This window comes from Amaranthus tricolor, chromosome 4, assembly GCF_026212465.1.
Source record: "Amaranthus tricolor cultivar Red isolate AtriRed21 chromosome 4, ASM2621246v1, whole genome shotgun sequence".
In the NCBI taxonomy this organism is placed as follows: Eukaryota; Viridiplantae; Streptophyta; class Magnoliopsida; order Caryophyllales; family Amaranthaceae; genus Amaranthus; species Amaranthus tricolor.
In genome coordinates, this window is record NC_080050.1 from 24,061,995 (window position 1) to 24,081,809 (window position 19,815).

General features: G+C 35.0%; 1 protein-coding gene across 2 annotated transcripts in view; it reads left to right on the top strand.

Moving 5' to 3' along the window:
* Window positions 1-1,144: 1,144 nt before the first annotated feature.
* LOC130811050 (protein SABRE) overlaps window positions 1,145-19,815 on the top strand; it is a 33,665-nt gene continuing 14,994 nt past the window's right edge. Inside the window, exons 1-11 of one of the 2 annotated variants that reach the window (XM_057677206.1) lie at window positions 1,145-1,578; window positions 1,847-1,958; window positions 2,201-2,479; window positions 6,475-6,740; window positions 8,024-8,237; window positions 10,052-10,222; window positions 10,320-10,397; window positions 11,945-12,199; window positions 12,963-15,065; window positions 15,941-17,786; window positions 18,042-18,142. In XM_057677206.1, coding sequence (XP_057533189.1) covers window positions 1,508-1,578; window positions 1,847-1,958; window positions 2,201-2,479; window positions 6,475-6,740; window positions 8,024-8,237; window positions 10,052-10,222; window positions 10,320-10,397; window positions 11,945-12,199; window positions 12,963-15,065; window positions 15,941-17,786; window positions 18,042-18,142 — 5,496 coding nt within the window. In that variant the 5' untranslated portion in view covers window positions 1,145-1,507. The remainder of the gene's footprint in view (window positions 1,579-1,846; window positions 1,959-2,200; window positions 2,480-6,474; window positions 6,741-8,023; window positions 8,238-10,051; window positions 10,223-10,319; window positions 10,398-11,944; window positions 12,200-12,962; window positions 15,066-15,940; window positions 17,787-18,041; window positions 18,143-19,815) is intronic. The other variant, XM_057677207.1, reaches the window with a different exon arrangement.

Genomic DNA, 19,815 nt, shown 5'->3' on the forward strand with positions numbered 1-19,815 from the left:
AATGAAGAATATAGATCAAAACCCAGATGATGAATAAAATAGATCAATACCTAGAGATGAAGATAAAAGATTGAAACCACCGAAACCAACAACAAAATAAACCAACGCATTGAACAAAAGAGATCCTGACCCAGATCTAAAAATTAGCAACCGAATAAAACTAGGGGTATCAAACCATATGAACAAGACATAATAAAGAAGAAGGGTATCAGAGCAGATGAACGAAACCCTTTATGCAGCAAGAAAACAAAACAGACAAACCCTTTAGGTTGGATTTTAGGGTTATCAAACAGAACTCTCTAAAATGGGGCATATAACAAAAAAGAGGTTTCAGAAATGTAAGTGAGATAGATGATTATAAAGGGTTTTTTTAGGGTTAGAAAAATCTAATGGCTAGATTAAGTTGAAAGCCAAATAGACGGTGCAGATCGCAGATGAGAATTAATTAAGTGGTTGAAAACTGAAGGCATCTCCAACTGAATAAATGAGGAGGGTGAATTGATTATAAAGTTGTTGAGATTAAAAATTAGTTGGAAAAAAGAAATTAATATGGAGTGAGTTATTAATTTTAGTTGGAAATGAAAAATTAATAAAATAAGTAATGATTAAATAATGATAGATAAAAAAGTTAATGATGTATATAGTAGGATAAAAAACGGATAAAATATATATTTATGTAGTTGTTTTATTGCTAAAAATTGGAATTATAACAAATAACTAAAAACTGCTGAAATTGAAAATGTAGCAAGTAATATAAAACTGATGAAGTATATACTTTAATCACAAAATATAGTAAAAGACGTATTAGATATATGAGTTAAATAGCTAATTAATACAAATTAAAAAGAACATAAAAATATAAATTTTTTATTTTAACGTTATCTCTTTGAAAAACGACTTCTTACAAAAATAAGTGTACTTTAATTTAGTATTGAATCATGATAATGAAGAAATAGAAGTAGTAAACTTTATGCCGGTTGAAAGACGATCCAAAATCCCTCGATCCTCAAGGTCACTTTCGTGATTTTACTTCTCAATAGAGACACATCAAGCACGTCCTCCCAAATTCTACAAAAAAAAATTCCAAATAAACCCAAAAAGAACCCCAAACCCAAAACACAAAATATTGAAAAATAAATAAAAACAATTAATTATTTATTTTTATTTGAAAAAAAAAACACTCTCCTTCCATGTTTCCTTTCATCAAATTTCTTCTCTTCATCAAAGAGCACATCACGGATCATAATGACAGAATTAAGACTACCCTTTTTCTCTCTCTTTTCTGCTCCTTTCCTTCTCTTTGTAACTTATAACTAACAATCATCGATCTCCGCGATTTTTCATCTCTTGCGATTAACTTCCCATTTTTTCTCTATCATGCATTTGATCCAATTCAATCATCTTCCTTTTCCTCTTTTTGATCCTTCTTCTTCTCTTTCTTTTGATCATTTCATAATTGGAATGAATTTTGTTTTTTAGGATTACTCAATTTCTTCCTTCGTCGGCAATGTCTGCTTCTCCGGCGAAGTTCCTCTTCCGATTTTTGTTCGTTTCCATCATTTTATGGGTTGTCTTTATGTAAGTTGACATATTTATTATTAATTTTAGTGATCATTTTTTTTTTCTTGGTGCTTTTGTTATTTTGGTTTAATCGATGCAATTCAGCTGAAATTTTAGTTTTTTTTGGGTTTTTTTTTCCTAGTTAGGATTTGTATGTGTGTAGTTTGATAAATTTGTTGAACTGAGTGGCTTAAGTTGAAGTAATCACATGTATTTGCGTATGATTTAACTTGAAAAACCCAGAATGGTGTTTAATTATCGTGTATTCTTTGTTTTGTGCCTTCAGATTTTTTGCAAGGTTGGTGGCCTGGGCTCTGAGCCGAGTTGTGGGGGCATCGGTTGGATTTCGAGTGGGTGGATGGAAATGCTTAAGGGATGTGGTGGTGAAATTCAAAAAGGTATATTCTGTATTGATTTTCCCCTCTCATATTTTTGTATTAGGTTAGTAAGTGATGTTGCAACCTTATCATTGATGTTGGTGTTAGAAGTTTAGGGTATTTGTTGTGCAGGGATATTCATCAAGACCTTGTTTTAGTAATGTTTGATTGGTTTGCTTTGATCATTTTACGAGTCAAGTTTAAAAATGAAATTTTGTCATATGATGATGATGATGATGATGATGATGTATTGTTTGTCACAGGGTCCCATTGAATCTGTGTCCCTAGGCGAGATCAGAGTCAGTTTGCGTCAATCGTTGGTGAAGCTTGGGGTTGGTTTTCTGTCAAGGGATCCAAAGCTGCAAGTATTGATATGCGACTTAGAGGTTGTGACAAGGACTACAAAGTCAAACAAAGGTCCAACTAAAGGAACACAGAAGTCTAAGACCCGTAAAACCCGTTCCGCAGGCAGGGGAAAATGGATGGTTATAGCTAACGTTGCAAGATTTCTCTCCGTCTCTGTGACAGATTTGGCATTAAAGGTAGCCAATTCATATTATAGACCTCCTAAACTTTACATTCAGGCACGTCAAGATTTGATGTTGACAGCTCTTTGCTGGCATTTTCAATTTGGAATGATTGATTGACTTACATTGCATTGTGACATACTTAATCAGCTTACACATGTAAAACCTTTATGGGAAGATGCTATGTGATGTAGGAATTATTATGAATCGTTCTTTTACGTCATTTAGCTTATTAAACTAATACTTATGATACATCCAATTGCCTTCTATACCACCCTACCAATAAGATGTTTTACAAGCTTATTTCCTAGGATTAACCTCAACTAAATTTAGGCCTTGCTTCTTTCTTTGTAAAGGCTGCATCAAGTAGCATAGTTATTTTTAGCTCCTTTTGGCGTTTAAAGCTTCCGTGTAAGTTGCTTCATGAAGGCTCTTTATCATAGATCTTTGACGACAATATTCCTTCTTAACATGTTCTGAATGTTGGCTTTGTAAACTTACAACGATGACTTCATTCTTTGTAGTCTTTTACTTTTTTTTTTTTGAGGTGTCGTTACTAGATTTTACTCAATAGTATGTAAATGGTTTTGTAACCACCTTCTAAATGAAACATTGAGGTCTCCCTCTTATAGTTAAAGATGCCACCAAAGCAATTATTTAACTTTTTTCTTCAAATAATTTCATTCCAATAAATGCAAAGATGCCTTTAATAGCTTGTTACTAATTTTTTGAATGATCACATTTAAAATCCTCTGTAATCCTCTTCTTCTACATGTATTAGGTTTTTATATTGAAGTTAATGAGCTTTATTTTTCTCCTACTTTAAATATTGTTGTAAACATCTCTATAAATCACAACTGCTTATTGTTAGTACTTGGATGTTAATGAGCTTTGATACTTTCATGCTTCCAAGCTTGCGTAGGACAACTGGACTTATTAAACCTATCCTTTACTTCCCTTGAACAATGGATTCTTTATAAATGTTGTTTGTTGTAGCTTGATCTTGTTGCTTGTAGTCACACATCTCTTGTGTTTTCTTTCCATTTTGAAGTTCCCGAAACAAGACACCCTTTGATTGTGCCTTCCATGGGCAAGCATTATCACCGTAGGTTTCAAATTTTGACAAATGTTTCTCTATAGTCAAGGTCTTAAGATGCTTTCATGACAATGAACACTACATTGTGTTTGATACCACAATTAGGTTAAGTAAGACGCAAATGATCTTGAAGCCCAACTACATAGCTAATACTAACTTGGAAAAACCCTTAGGACTATAATATGTCACTAACATGCCAAATCACAGGCACTAACATGCTTAATTTGATGCTGGTTGTGTAATGCTTATATGTTTTTGATTGTTTTGAGTATGTTTTTGATCATACGTTATTTTGATGTTTCTATATCTATTCGTAGAGGATTTATTTTGTCATTAATCTTGTGCATGTTTCCATTTGTTATAATACAATTCTATATAATACTTGTGGCATCTTGGTAGGCTATGTTGAAATACACAAATGTATGGAAGTGTTTTGGAATTTCTTATGCCATACATAATTGGCTACATTATGCCTAGAGATGTTAGTGGTATGGTCCACCTTAATGTTATTCCTCACCTAAGTTTGAAATCTTCATAAGCATTTAGATCAATAAGTGCTGATTGTTTTGCTAGTGCTTTTTGTTTATATGCTACACAAACTAACTATTGGTTCATGCTACCTTATGAGCGTGAGGGGAAAACTTAAGCCTTATGGACATAGTGCAAAAACAAGGCCACGCCGTATAGTATTAGTCGTCTTGAAAGATTTTCAAATTTTTCGAATCGATAATACACGCGTTGTCAAGGTGTAAGAATTGCGTTCTAAGTAGATTTAAAAGAGATCTCATGATTTTTGCCGATATTTGGCGTTATGATAACCACATCACATATGTTATTGCATCTTCATGTCGTTACCGCAATCCGTGACCATTATCGCTTTTTTGCACTATGCTTTGTGATCATTATGGATCTTAATTGACTTTTTAGATGTACTCATTGTTCTAAAGATGTGGGCCTTCAGGCTTGTGGTTAGTAAAGTTATTATTGGGAAGCATAGAGAACCCTAAGATGTAGCTAAAAGGCATGTCTAAAGGTCCATGGAAATTTTGTTGATGAGCTCTAGGATAATTGTGACTGATAATGGCCCCATAAATTTGCATACAAACTTAATCTAATTTTGTAAAATATTGTTTATTGAGTATTGTTCATTAAAATGGAGCCAACGATTTGTTAATCTTTGGTTTTAGATTATTATGGATTATGATATAATGACTTGATAAATCGTTAGAGCTTATTTTTGTGAAGTTGCAAATGATATTTATGATCGAGTTAATCACCTCCTATCGAGTTAATTACCTCCTAGTTACGAGGCTAAGATTGCGTAAATCCGACCTTTCGAACTTTACTTAGGTGGGTGCCATTTGGTATTAAGGGAATACCATGTTATTTTTTTTGTTGTATCTTTCATTGAGTTATTGAACATGTCCACACATAATTTAAAATAATCATTTAGTTGATGAGACGAACCGATATATTATAATATGTTACTAATTCCTACTACCTCTTTATTAATTGGATTCGCAAGAAAGATTAAGAAAGAGATCTTAGTTATATACAGGCTTTGGCATCATGGATTTTGAAAAAAATGATCGCATTTTTGTGCTTGATGCTTTTAAACCTTTTGTGCATAAGCAGAAATTAGAAAATGATGGAGAAAATATGTTAAAATAAATAACTTTTGATGACTCTTACTTTATGATTTTGAATCACCGAATATGTAACAAGGTTTGGTGTAACGCTTGCTCAAAATGGTCATAAAGTGGCCATTAATTAACAGGATGACCTCATTTTTATTTCATGACAATACCACGAACCATTGCCCTTCCCCTCACTTACTTTAAGTCCACACTAGCACCCATTCCCCTTCCCTTCACCCCTTTCCTTCCTCGTTTTCACCTTTGAAGCTGATGAGGAGAAGGGCAAGGGATTGATGTAGTAGAGTTTAAGTAAAGGGAGGGAGTAGGGGAAAAGTGTCAAATTGATTTAATGTAGTTTTTTTTGATTTCAAGGTAAGCTAAGGGAAGGAGAGTGCTAGATGAGATTGAACCACAAGCTTTCCTTAAAAGTGATACTTGCTCTCCAACTGAGGCAAGACCTATTTATCTCGTTAAAAGTGGGTTGGTCCAAGGAGAATTGGGGATTTATTATTTACTGATTTTTGTGGGTTTGGTGGTAATAGCAATCTAATGATATTATGGATGTATTGATATGAAATTCTATGGTCTATCTAGCTGGAAAGAAAATAATGTATTTTTAACATTCGATTTTTGTCCATAGAAATTATTTGGGATGAGGCAAATTTTTTTTCTCGTTATGGGCTATGGCCAATGGCCTCTTTCAACATTTTTTTTAAACGGGTTATGTAGAGGAGAATACAACATACAAATGTTGTTAGGTAGCTGAACTTTCTAGGGATCTCTCATCCCGATAATGTATCACGGAATTTACTTTATTAATTAAATATTACTGACATATGACTTTTACTATGTCTCGTATTCCCATCCCTATTAGAACCTTGTGCAAATGGAAAACTAAAAGGCCCTTTTTATTTGCTATGTTGAAGGAAATATAATCAATTTTACAAATTGTGTGCTTTACCTCTCCACGTGAAATTAATTTTGTTTAGTTGATCTATCTCTTACGCAATTTTTGTGTTTGTATTTTATAAAGAAGTTATTGAAGCAAAGAGAAATACATATGAAACGGTAATGTGTTTTTAGAGTCTTGAGATGGTCAAGCACTAAACAAGCCATGCTTGAAATGGTCATTAAACGTCTTCTATTGCCATCTTTTTCACAATTTAGTTTTGGTTTATAATGTTTGCATTCTCTTGTTCTTATTATTCCACAGCTGTATTTGGCTAATTATAGTGTTGGACTTCAGTTTGTCCTAATTGGTTGTTATAATACTGCAGACACCTAAAGCAACGTTAGAAGTTAAGGATCTGAGAGTGGATATATCAAAAAATGGGAATGCCAAACCAAGTCTCTTCATTAAATTGTTGCTTTCACCAATTACTGCTCAAATGGGAGAACAACGGATTAGTAATGATGAATTATCAAACAATGTTGATGAGGGATATATGGGTGCGAGTCAGTCATCTATTCCATTGGTGGATCAGCCTCTTTCTTCTCTTAACTGTGAGGAGCTGTCTCTTTCTTGTGAATTTGGTCACAGCAGGTTGGTAGCTTTGTCTCTTTTTTATCCTCTCTTTTTTCTTTTTTTATTATATTCCTGGGTAGTATTTGTCTTGTTCTGGTTGTTCCTATGGCTTCATATTGGATATACTTTGGCAAGCAATTGACACTGATTTGTTTATAATTGCTATATAGTGGTCTGTATTAATTTTCCAGATGCAGAGAGCCTTGAATTGAAGGTTTAAAGTGAATGCTTTTTTTTTTTTCTTTTTTTTTTGTGTGTGTGTGTGGATGTTTATTTGACTGGAAAATGCTGATTTTATGTGAATTGGAGTATCATGCTATTCTTAATGTACTGAACTTTCTTTTGCCCAGAACTATCGTCTCTTCTTTAGACTTATTTGTTTTCTATCCATTGTTTGTTCACTTTTACTACCCTGTATTTCCATCTGGCTAAACACTGAGCTTGGGAAGTGAGACCTTGCACGAAAATTTCCTTGCTGTGATTTTGTTGTTTATAATTCATGGTAATGTATATGAGATAAGAGAAGAGATGAAAAGGTAAGGAGGGTGGGCTTTAACTATCGTTTAATGATTACTCTTAATGGAAGTGTGAGAAATCAAAATAATAGAAAAACAAGATGTAAATAAGGGGAGGTGCAATAAACACTTGGTATTACAATGAACTTCTGTGATCTATAGTTATTAGTGAGTATCCGATTTCTGTGGTTACCTGAAGTCTGGAATGAAGGCCTGAATGGTGAAGGTTTATTAGTATTTCTTCTAGAATTTGTGTTGAGAAGATAAGTCGTTAGCCTGCATAAGAGTTTGGCATTCAGTGAAAGTTCTTGTTGAACTAGTTTTATACTTCATTTAAAGCCTTGAATAGATTCCAACAGGATGGAATTCAAATGCTAATGATGGATTTGCCATGTAAAACAGCCTTTCAGGATTTTTTGTAGGGTCCTTCCCTAGTTATTTCCTGCCTCATAGGACAAGGAGGAAAATTGGAAAAGGCCAATGTAACATCTGAATTCATAGGTGAATATGGCTCGTGTTTTTCTGTACAATTGACTCGCTTATATATTTGGATTCTGGGGTCTACTTGGTTTCTATTTGAGGTGGATGAGCTGGCTTCTTTTTCTTGAGACATATTGCTGATCATTTTATGGAATTCTCACATGTGAAAGAAAAGTTTTATGTTCATTTTTGAAGATGATCTGCTTGCTTGTGTTTGAGTTTCTAATTAACATTTGAGTTTTCATTTTATTTTGTTTACTTAAACTTTAAAAAGATATTGAGTTCCTATTGGTGCTTGTGTTACAGAGAGCATGGTATAATTGTTAAAGATTTGGATGTTTCATGTGGTGAGATCTCAATAAATCTAACTGAAGAGCTGCTTCAAAAACGCAAGCCTTCATCTGCTGTCATTTCTGACCCTTCCACTGTGCCAATGAGTGACATTAATTCCATCATGAGCACACCTATGAAAGAAGCACCTTCGTCAATGACCAAACTCTCAACTGTGTTACCAGAAAAGGTTAGATTACATTCTACACTTCTACGGCTCTTTGTAGGAAATGATGACATCCTCTAAAATTGTTATTCCTTGAAATATGTAATAACTCTATCTAAACATTTCACACTGGCTACATGGGGACCACATCTATTTATCTAACTTTTTATAATCTAGCTTGAGAAATAGAAGAAACAAAAGAGAAAAGAGCATGAAATATACCATCAACATGGACAAAAAATGCAATGATCTCATGCTCTCAAGGATTTTAGTTAGCAATGTCCTCTTGCTCATGGGGAGCTTTCTAACATCTGTGTTTACCTTTTTTTTGTGTATTGCGAGAGTGGAATACCCTTTTCTTTTGCCTTATTTTATAGTGGATTATTGATGCCCTTTGTTTCTGTACTTGTAGGAAACACAAAAAGAAGCCATGGCAATGATCATGCTTACCATTAACAAGCAAAACTAGCTATTTCCCAAAGACCATGAAGCATGATGTTGTCCTCTTTATGCTTCTTGGAAATAGCTTGAACATCAACAATGCCAAGGGCTTAATACCCTGATATGGGTTTTGCTACATTAACCAAAAAATTCAATTTCAATGATTGTTCACATATATTCTCCTCCATCATTTCTTATTTACTCTTATCATTTTTCAAACTTGTCATCCCATTCATCTTTTATCTACTTCTTCCTCTTATAAGATCCCCAAGGTTCTTACTATTCACTTTTCTAATTGGTTTGTATTTCTAGTAGTCGTAGCTTGAAGGTGGTAAACAATGGTCAGGTTAAATAAAAAAGGAGGATTTAGGAAGGGATAATTTAACCTTTTCTTCTCAATGTTTCAGCCTTTAAAATAAATTGTATTTTTTTGGTGGTGAAATGAACTGTATTTTTTTATAAGGCAATTACACCTCAAATTGGATATGTATAACTGAGATGAAGAGTAAACTTTGAAGATACTTTATCGAAGAAACAATTTCCTGGTGTATAGAATAGGACCTTTTATTGCTGATGAGTTGTGTTCCTAGTGTAATTCTGGGTATTGGCAGTGAGTTGGAGAACTGTGGAGTGAGAGATAGAGACTTATGGGTGATTCACTGTCCACCGTCCACAGAGGCGATGGTTAACTGACAAGAGATATGTGAAAAGAAAGAGCTGGTTAGATGCATTTCAGAAGTTGATGGAGCTTTATTTGAGTGAAAAAGAAACATGAAATTTACTCTTAGAGTTTGATGTGTGGGAGTTTATAGCTTATGATTCTGATTGAATGCAAAGGCATACTTTTCTGTTTGCTATTATGTTCTTTTGGGGATATGCATGTTATATTAATTCATATACACCCTATGTCCCGTTGCATTTGAAACAACGACCAAAATTATGTGATAGCTTGTTTTGATCAATGTTGCAAACTTAAAAGGATGCAGGGACTCTTTTCTTCCAAAAGATTCTAACTAATTATATTCTTTTGGGTCAAACTCATTCGACCCCAGTATTTTCTTTTCAAATGTCTTCCAGAATAGGTTCTAGACTTGCCCTGCCAGAATATAGTGATCTTTATAAAAAATGATGGCTTTTGTGCTCTTGATGTTCAATTTCATCCAATAATATGGTGTTGCCCTTTTTATTTTAACCTAACATTGAATCCTTACTTTTTTAAAAGTACATGTTTTGTGTACTCTCTCTTATGTTACTTCTAAACTATGTCATTCTTAAAAAATTTCCTCTTTACATTCCTGCTCTCTGAGTAGTTTTTCATCATATTTCTTCAAAATTCTTTTTCTTGACCACCTTGATATCTAGGAAGTTAATGTTACTGAAACATGCTACTTTTTCAGGCATCCTTTAGCCTGCCGAAATTGAATGTGAGGTTTGAGCATCAAGGACAAGGTTTGTCAGTGGAGAATCATATCGAAGGTATTAAAATGAAAAGTGTAAAATCACAGTCCAGTGAAGATGGTGGAGAGAGTACACGTCTCGACATTCAAGTGGATTTCAGCGAAATTCATGTATGGTTTTAACGTGTTAAAAATTTCCATGTGTCTTGCAATCATGCTATGTACTAATATTTAGCTTCTTGCTCCCCATGCTTTTTGGTCACTGCAGCTTTTGAGAGATTGTGGTACCTCTTTATTGGAAATACTGCGGCTCAATGTTGGTTCTTCTGTGTATATACCCCTGCAGGTAATTCAGATACTGTTATAGCTCTTAGTATATTATTGTTTTCTATTACAACATCAAGTCATCAACACTCCTTCACCTAGTTCTTTGTTGTTTTCTAGTAACTCACACTTGATTTGATGCTAATAGCAAGCCTATTTATTTGCTAGTCTAAATCTGGAAGGAAAAAAACTACTTTAGTCCGAGTTACTGTATTCGTGCAAAATTGTTTTTTGAAGTCCATGTTGCAGTATGCACTTTTATACTTGAAAATTATATATTTCAAGCCTCAACTTTATGATTTAATCATATAACATTGTAATTGTTGATTTGATTGTTTTAAAAAGAATATATTATGGACTTAGTGTAGGTGATACATATTGGTGCTTCTATTGATTGACTAAAGATTACTAGATATAAAAATTTCATTATATATATATAAATATATATATATATATATATATATATATATATATATATATATATATATACATATATATATATATATAATTTTATTTTCTTTTTTTCTTTTTTTTTTTTAAGAATATAGCCAACCATAATCTTTTGGGATAAAGGCTTTGGCATTATTGTTGATATTAGTCGCTGTTAAGATAATGTCTTTTTGGGTTTAATACTGCAGCATACATGGAGTTATATAAGGAATGCACTTTAGGTTATCCTCTTCATGGTGGAATATTTTTTTTTGTCATGGGGCCATTTTTGGAGTCTGCTGGAATGTTAAGCTGTTCAGGGCACTGCCCGCTGCTGAATATTAAGCTTCAGGGGGTTCAATTGTTTTTCATCCAAAATATTGTGGAAGAATTTCCAAGGCGTGATTTCTTTTAGCGAATCCCCTCTTTGTTTTGGCTAATGGGTAGTTCTTCAAACATGTACATATGTATTTCTTTTCTTGATTTTTGAACAGTGAATTACTTTTGGGGTGACCCTGTAATTGAGATCTCCTTCTAGTTTACTTCAGAGCCAGCATCACTTTTGGGCCCAAATGAGTTGGGGTGAGCCTTTGCCCCAGCTGGTCTTTCTTGATTTTCCCAAATGTTTATGGACATAATCCATAAAGGAGCCTATCATCCATAGAGTATTTGCCAATACGATCATCTCTAGATATATATGGTACTTAGATTTTGTGATTCAACATTTATACTAGGATTTTAAGAAACTAGCATTGCCTTGACAAAAAGTGTCTGTATAATGATCTCCAAACTGCTGGCTAAGGAAAAAAGGAGAAGACATTCCTCCTGACAGTAAACTCTGAATTATAGGAGGCCAATGTTAACTCTGCCTAATTCTTTGCCATACCTCGATGGATTTTATGATGTATCATGTCTATCTACATTTCTAAGTTGTGGAATTTGTTGCTTTAAATTTAACTAAACTCCTTCACTTCTCAAAAGTGCTTATAGTAGAAGTGTGATAGCTTTTATTTTTTCTTCATTGTGCTTTTTAGTTGGCTTTTTTGTGCTGGTACAACATTATCATGTTAGGGGTGCTTGATTAAATGCCTTATTCTCATGTTTTTGTTTATCATTATCAAAGTTTATGTGTATTTTCAGCCTGCTTTAGCTGTTAGGGCTGAGATTGATGTAAAGCTTGGGGGCACTCAATGCAACATGATATTGAGTAGATTGGAACCATGGATCCGTCTGTACTTTGCTAAGAAGAAACAAATGGTGCTTAAAGAAGAAACTGTTACAATTAATAGGCCAATATCCAAAAAATCCAAGGCTATCATCATGTGGACTTGTACAGTATCAGCACCTGAGATGACTATCATCCTCTATAGTTTGAGTGGTTTGCCTCTGTACCATGTAAGCATCAATTGCTATTTCTTTACTCCTTGGTTCTTTCCTTGTACATAAGCTTACTTTGTTTGCACCTTGTTTGGAGTTTTTGTTATATGCTATTCTTTTGTATGGTTGATTTTTGTTATCTTGATGATACATGTCCTGTTTGTTGCAACGCATGATAATTTGTTAGTCTATTTGTTTTCCTTGTATTGAATGTGAGAATCTTTTCTGTAGTTGTAAAAATAGCTGGTAGTGGATTAGCCCTGGTGTTTTGTCCCCAGTCTAAGTAAGTGATGGAATTGAGGATTTCACCTATCTATTAGCTTCTTCTATAATTTCAATAGCATGAACATGTTCATTGTCTTTTTCATTTACCTTCAACGTTGGACTTTAGTCCTAAAGCCTCCTCCCTCTTTTTTCTCTCTCTCATGGTGCATTATTTTGGCATGTTGATGGTTGAATTTTCTTTTTGCAGCCTGCATAGCATTCATTCTTTAATATTATAACAGATAGAAGCAACCTTCATGCAATTATGATGCATCATTTTTACTGCCAGAATTTAATATTTTATACTTTTTCCTTTGCTTTGTTTCCAGAAACCTCATTTCCCTGCTTGAGACTGTTCTCCTTTCCGTTATTTAAGTTCTTTTTGATGTTTTTGGCCCGTCAAGCTCCTCTCCCTATCTTTCGGGATAAGGCTTGGCATTGTTATTGTCAAACTCCTGTCTCAGGTAAATTAAATAATATATTTTTATGTTACTAAAGTTCATTGTGATTTTGATAGGGTTGCTCGCAGTCTTCACATGTGTTTGCAAATAACATTTCTAACAAGGGAACTGCAGTACATGCGGAATTTGGTGAATTAAATTTACATCTGGCTGATGAGTATCAAGAGTGTATGAAGGAATGTCTATTTGGTGTTGAAACTAACTCAGGATGTTTACTACATGTTGCAAAAGTTAGTCTAGACTGGGATAAAAAAGATGCTGATAAACTTCCCGAAGGCGATCCTAAGTCTACAGCAGCCCTTACTGTTGATGTGACTGGCATGGGTATTTACTTCACCATGAGACGGGTGGAATCACTTGTAGTAACTGCTCTGTCTTTGTTAGGTCTTTTCAAAAAATTGTCTGGTGCTGGTAAGCGGACTCAAGTTCACAGGAAGCATTCTTCAAAATCATCGGGAAAAGGGATCCGACTTGTGAAACTTGCTCTTGAGCGATGCTCAGTAAACTTTTGTTCTGATGTTGGTTTGGAAAGCACACTAATTGAAGACCCAAAACGTGCAAATTATGGATCGCAAGGAGGTCGTTTTATGGTCACTGTGTCGGATGATGGTACCAAGAGAACTGCAAATATTTTTTCAACAGTTTCAGACAAATGCAAGAAGTTAAAATATTCTGTATCACTTGAGATCTTACATCTGAGTGTGTGCTTGAATAAGGATAAACAATCTGCTCAGATGGAACTTGAAAGAGCTAGGTCAATTTATCAGGAACACCCAGATGATCATGTTGTCGGAGCAAAAGTATTACTGCTTGATATGCAGAATGCGAAATTGGTACGCCGTTCTGGGAGTCTGAAAGAGATAGCTGTCTGCTCTCTTTTCAGTGCAACTGACATTTCTGTTAGATGGGAACCAGATGTGCACATATCACTTTTTGAGCTAATGTTATGCTTGAAATTACTAGTACATAACCAAAAGCTCAAAGAAGCTAATGGAAACGACTCAGATGTTCCTCCTGTTGTCACCCACCCTGAACAAGGGAAGGAGGTTCTTGCAGAGTTGGGGTATGTGGACAAACAAAAAAAAAAAAAAGAATCTGTATTTGCTGTTGATATTGAAATGCTCAGTTTATCAGCAGAGGCTGGAGATGGTGTTGAAGTTATGGTCAAAGTCCAGTCAATATTTTCTGAGAATGCCCGGATAGGAGTACTCCTTGAGGGGCTAATTCTTAGTTTTAATGGTTGTAGAATCTTCAGAAGCAGTCGGATGCAGATCTCTCGCATTCCTAAGATTTTAAATGACCCAGATTCGACCTTAATCACAACTTGGGACTGGGTAATTCAAGGTCTTGATGTACACATTTGTATGCCTTACAGGTTGGAGTTACGTGCCATTGATGATTCTGTTGAGGATCAGTTGCGGGCATTGAAGCTTATAATGGCTGCAAAAAAGAATCTCATTTTTCCGTTTAAGAAAGAGAGTTCTAAACCTAAAAAGTCTGGTTCTTCAAAATTTGGAAGTGTCAAGTTTTGCATACGTAAGTTGACTGCTGATATTGAAGAGGAGCCAATGCAAGGCTGGCTTGATGAGCATTACCGACTTTTGAAGACTGAAGCCCGTGAATTAGCTGTTAGATTAAAATTTCTGGAAGAACTTGTCTCCTATGGCGATAATAGCACTGGTTTTACTGACCCTAGCTATTCTACTTCATCACAAACTTTAAACTACAATGGAGTTGAATTAGACTTGCAAGATGCTTCGGCCCTTCGCAAATTAGAGGAAGACATATACAAGCAATCATTTCAATCATACTACAAGGCATGCCAGAAACTTGTGGCTTCTGAGGGCTCTGGAGCCTGTAGGGAGGGATTTCAGGCAGGTTTCAGGTCCAGCAGATCTAGAGCATCTCTTCTTTCTATTACAGCCACAGATTTGGACCTTACCCTGATGAAAATTGAAGGTGGTGAAGCAGGAATGATAGAAGTAGTCAGGAGACTCGACCCTGTTGCAAAAGAGAATGATATTCCATTTTCAAGACTATATGGAACCAATATGATCTTAGGTACCGGAACACTTGTTGTTCAAATAAGAGATTATACATACCCCATTTTATCAGCTACCTCTGGTAAATGTGAAGGCTGCTTGGTGCTAGCTCAGCAGGTTAGAGTAAAGAACAGTTTCCTGCCTCGATCTATATCTAATATTTTATTTCTTGAAATTGACTTCTGTTATAACCAAAAATTAATATTTTTTTATTATGAAATCTTGTGTAGTAGTATCTTCTTTTTGTCAAATGAAGAAAAAAAATGATCTGATTAAATAGAAAATTATTCAAGGAACCAAGAGTCATCTAACGGAAACATTCATTTACCTCTGCCATCTAGGCTTGGTTCTTATAATCAAGTCTAGTTCTACTAATAAGAGGAAATTCCATGTGGTAACCCTGTACTTTCGGCTTTTCCACGTGGTAGACAAACATCTTTTTTAATCCACGTGGTGACCTTGACCTTCTAACTTTTCCACGTAGTATACTAAAGAGAAGTGTTTTTGTTAACTTAACGCTATTTCTACCAATGTAATGACATTTTTTTTCAAAAAACAAACGTCGTGATCACCCTAATTAATCACATATTTCGAAATCCAGTCGAAATAAGTACATAATTTAACCAACAATTTAACATTTTGTCTACCACATGGAAATCTTGGAAGCTCAAGGTCACCACGCGAATTTAAAAAACATTTGTGAAAAAGCCAAAAACCCAGGATCACCACGTAAAATTTCCCTAAGAAAATTTTAATGGAAACATTCCATTACAGCATTCCTATTATGAACTCTGGTTCTTCTTCTCTTATTATAAAAATAAAATAAAATAAAGTTTTTAGATTTTCACTTAACCAATCTACAAAGTAACGCACTTGAATTTGTTTACTTTTTGATGCATAATAGAAGTAACAAATAAGTATACTGGCATGGCTGTGCTAATTCTTACCGCTACCTTTTTAATCATGGCCTTGTACTATCTCTTTGTTTTCAGGCAACTCCATTCCAGCCACAGATGCGCCAAGATGTGTATGTTGGTAAATGGAGAAAAGTTGACTTGCTTCGTTCAGCAAGTGGAACAACGCCACCAATGAAAACATATCTAAACCTTCCCCTCCACTTTCAGAATGGGGAAGTTTCTTTTGGAGTAGGTTATGAGCCAGTCCTAACTGATATAAGCTATGCGTTCACAGTGGCTCTTCGAAGAGCTCATTTAAGCATCAGGAATCCTAATCCCCCTCCTGCACCACCAAAAAAAGAAAAAAGCTTGCCTTGGTGGGATGAAGTAAGAAACTATATCCACGGACATGCTTCCCTATTCTTTTCTGAAACCCGTTTTATTGTCCTTGCAACTACTGACCCGTATGAAAAGCATGAAAAGCTCCAACTTTTGACAGGTTTCATGGAGATCCATCAGTCAGATGGTCGTATTTATACCTCTATTAAGGACTTTAAGATTTTGACCAGTAGCCTAGAGAATTTGGCAAAAAGTCGTGGCCTAAAACATCCTGCAGGTGTATCTGTTCCTGTCATCGAAGCCCCAGCCTTCACTTTGGAAGTTAATATGGATTGGGAGTGTGATTCTGGAACACCACTTAATCATTATCTCTTTGCACTACCTAATGAAGGGAAACTGCGTGAGAAAGTTTTCGATCCCTTTAGATCTACCTCTCTTTCTCTGCGGTTTAATTTTTCTTTGAGACCTCTTCCTTCTGAGAAACCATCACAATCATCCACTGTTGAGGGTGGTGTAACACAAGGTGCTTCTTCCAGTGCCTCAGTCCATGACGGGGAAGGTGGTTATCCTATCATAAAACTTGGTGCTCATGATTTGGCATGGATTATAAAGTTCTGGAATTTAAATTACCTTCCTCCATATAAATTACGGACCTTTTCGAGGTGGCCCCGTTATGGCGTGCCAAGAATTCCAAGGTCAGGAAATCTATCACTAGATAGGGTTATGACTGAGTTTATGCTCCGAATAGATGCTACCCCTACTTGTATAAAGCACATGCCATTGGATAGTGATGATCCAGCCAAGGGACTCACTTTTAAGATGTCAAAGTTAAAATTTGAAATGTGTAATAGCCGAGGGAGGAAAAAGTATACTTTTGAAAGTAAGCGTGAGCCTCTCGATCTTGTTTATCAAGGGCTGGACTTGCATGTGCCCAAGGTATATTTGGATCGAGAAGATTGTACTAGTATCTCCAAAGTGGTTCAGATGACCAGAAAAAACTCACAACCTGCATCTATGGATCAAGGAATAAATGAGAGAAACAACATGAGTGCTTGTATGGAAAGGCCTCGTGATGATGGTTTTCTGTTATCATCTGATTATTTTACAATAAGAAAACAGTCTCCTAAGGCAGATCCTGCAAGGTTGCTGGCTTGGCAAGAAGCTGGAAGGAAAAATCTTGAGATGACATATGTGAGGTCTGAGTTTGAAAATGGTAGTGACAGTGATGAACATACACGGTCTGACCCCAGTGATGATGATGGCTACAATGTTGTAATAGCTGACAATTGTCAGAGGGTCTTTATTTATGGACTTAAGCTGCTATGGAATATTGAGAATCGAGATGCTGTTTGGTCCTGGGTTGGTGGATTATCTAAAGCATTTGCTCCATCCAAGCCTTCACCATCTCGTCAATATGCCCAGAGAAAGCTACTTGAAGAGAAGCAAAGACTTGCCAAGATAGATAATCCAGAAGATACTGACTTGAAACCTTCCTCTGTTGGTGACGCTGGAAATTCCTCCTCCCCAAAGCAGGAAAATTCAACATCAGTTTCCTCTCCATCTCATCCTGCAAAAACAGAAGCTTTTTCTGCTATTTCAATTGGTATGATAACTTTATTGACTACTACTTATTTGGTAATGATTGATGTCTTCTGTCACCATCTGTTTTAAGATGTAGCTAAAATTTTCTATATTTGTTAACTCTGACTAAATTGCAAATTTAGCCCTTGTTTCCAGCTGTTTAAATATAACATTTTTTTTATATGCTCTTTAAAAGAATTGAAAAAATGCTATGTAACTCTTGAATAATCATCCATTATTACTTCCTTTTTTCTTAAGTGCCTTTTCTTGTCATCAGCAAACAGTGTGAATATGACTGATTCAGAGGAGGAGGGGACCCGTCATTTCATGGTCAATGTTATTGAGCCACAATTCAATCTCCATTCCGAAGAAGCTAATGTAAGTTCATAGGTACCTTAACATACTGGCATACTTGTTAAGGTGTACTGAGCATTTCAAGTTGGTTTTTAAAGTATAGTAACACATTCTGCATTTTGGTGCATATATTGTGTGCCAACTTACAATATCTTTACAATCTTGTCGTTAATAGCTACATATATTTTCAAATAGGAGTAATGTCATGTGCTTCATAACAAAGAAAAAAAATATATTTTACTACTCTACAAAAGTTACTTTAGTAGGAACCTGTATTTGAACATTATTTTTATTAATTGATAAAAAATGTTCCATCATGTTACATGGGCCAGTTCGTAGTGATTGTTTCTTATTTGGTTTTGCTCTCAGGATATGTGGCGAATCTAAAGTTCTTGTTTTTTTTACTCTTATTCATGAAAGGTTAGAACTATTTTTTATGACACCACCTGTTTCTTGGCTTAGCTGGAATGTTTGGAACTTCAGATATTAATCTTTCTTTTCTTTGAATAATGGAATAGCAAGGTCTTTGCACATTAATAAGAGTGCTGGCTTTACCCGTTTTTACACCAGAATAGCTAGGTCTTGAGTAATTTCTAATGGCCATTTACTAGTGAGACCTTCTCACCTTAAGTCAGCATCGAGCCAACTAAGAACATAAATGACCAACTAGAAAGAGCTAGCACAAAAAATTTCAACCCCAGTAACCTGTTACGGGAAACATAATGAGCTCTGAATTTAGAATAGTCAGCTACTGTAGACTATTATTAATGAGGACTGTTACTCTTTCCTTTCAGTTTTTAATTCTCAACCATTTAAATTTGCAGTGCTGCAACTCTAGCTTACAATTTTTGTCGGCTAAAATTTGTGCTTATGCATTATGACATAAAGAAGTTTTGATGAAGACTCCCTCACCGCCTCTTTTTGAATAAAGATTTTTTTACCAACAGCTACCTTGTTTGAATTTTTTTTGTCAATGCCATCGATTTTAAAAAAAGTTGTGTAATGGCGTCTTTTATAATTTCTTTAGGTCAATTGACACTTAATTCTAGTCAAAGGTGGTTTGACTTGTCTTTTCCCCTTTTTGTGAATGCTTATCAAACTCAAGTTTTAGCTTTCAATCTCCCCTTTCAATCTCCCTCATATTAACACTGTAAAGACAAAATGTGACCATTTCTGATTTTCCCTCATTCATTGTCTTCTCTCTCCTCACCACTACACTTGCTGGCATCCTTCAAAATGAGCTAATGAAGCCTTCAAGAGCCATGGAGCTACAGAAGGAATTGATTTTATTTGCTTCATTTCATCTTCTGTCCCAAGCTGTACTTCAATGATTTTCTAAATTTTAGAAGCACTTTAAATTGATTATGCATGTTTTTGGGGTGTCCTGTGAACTGTACTTCCTAGGGGTTTTGAATGTTTTTTTCTCTTCAAAACATCTTTTGACTACTATGTTGTGGTTGCTTAATAAGCAGCATATTGTATACGTTGAAATGTTAATATCTTGTCCATAAACTGGCCCATGATTACTTGGATGGATTAAAGTAGCGAAGAATGATATGAAGAACTGAGATATGCAGGACTTGAACATATATGCATATGGAAATAAATAGGAATGAATGGAGGATAAAAATATTTGGATCATCTTTAGAATTTACTTTCTTATTGTATGTAGATTTAGTGCTAGATATAGGCGAATG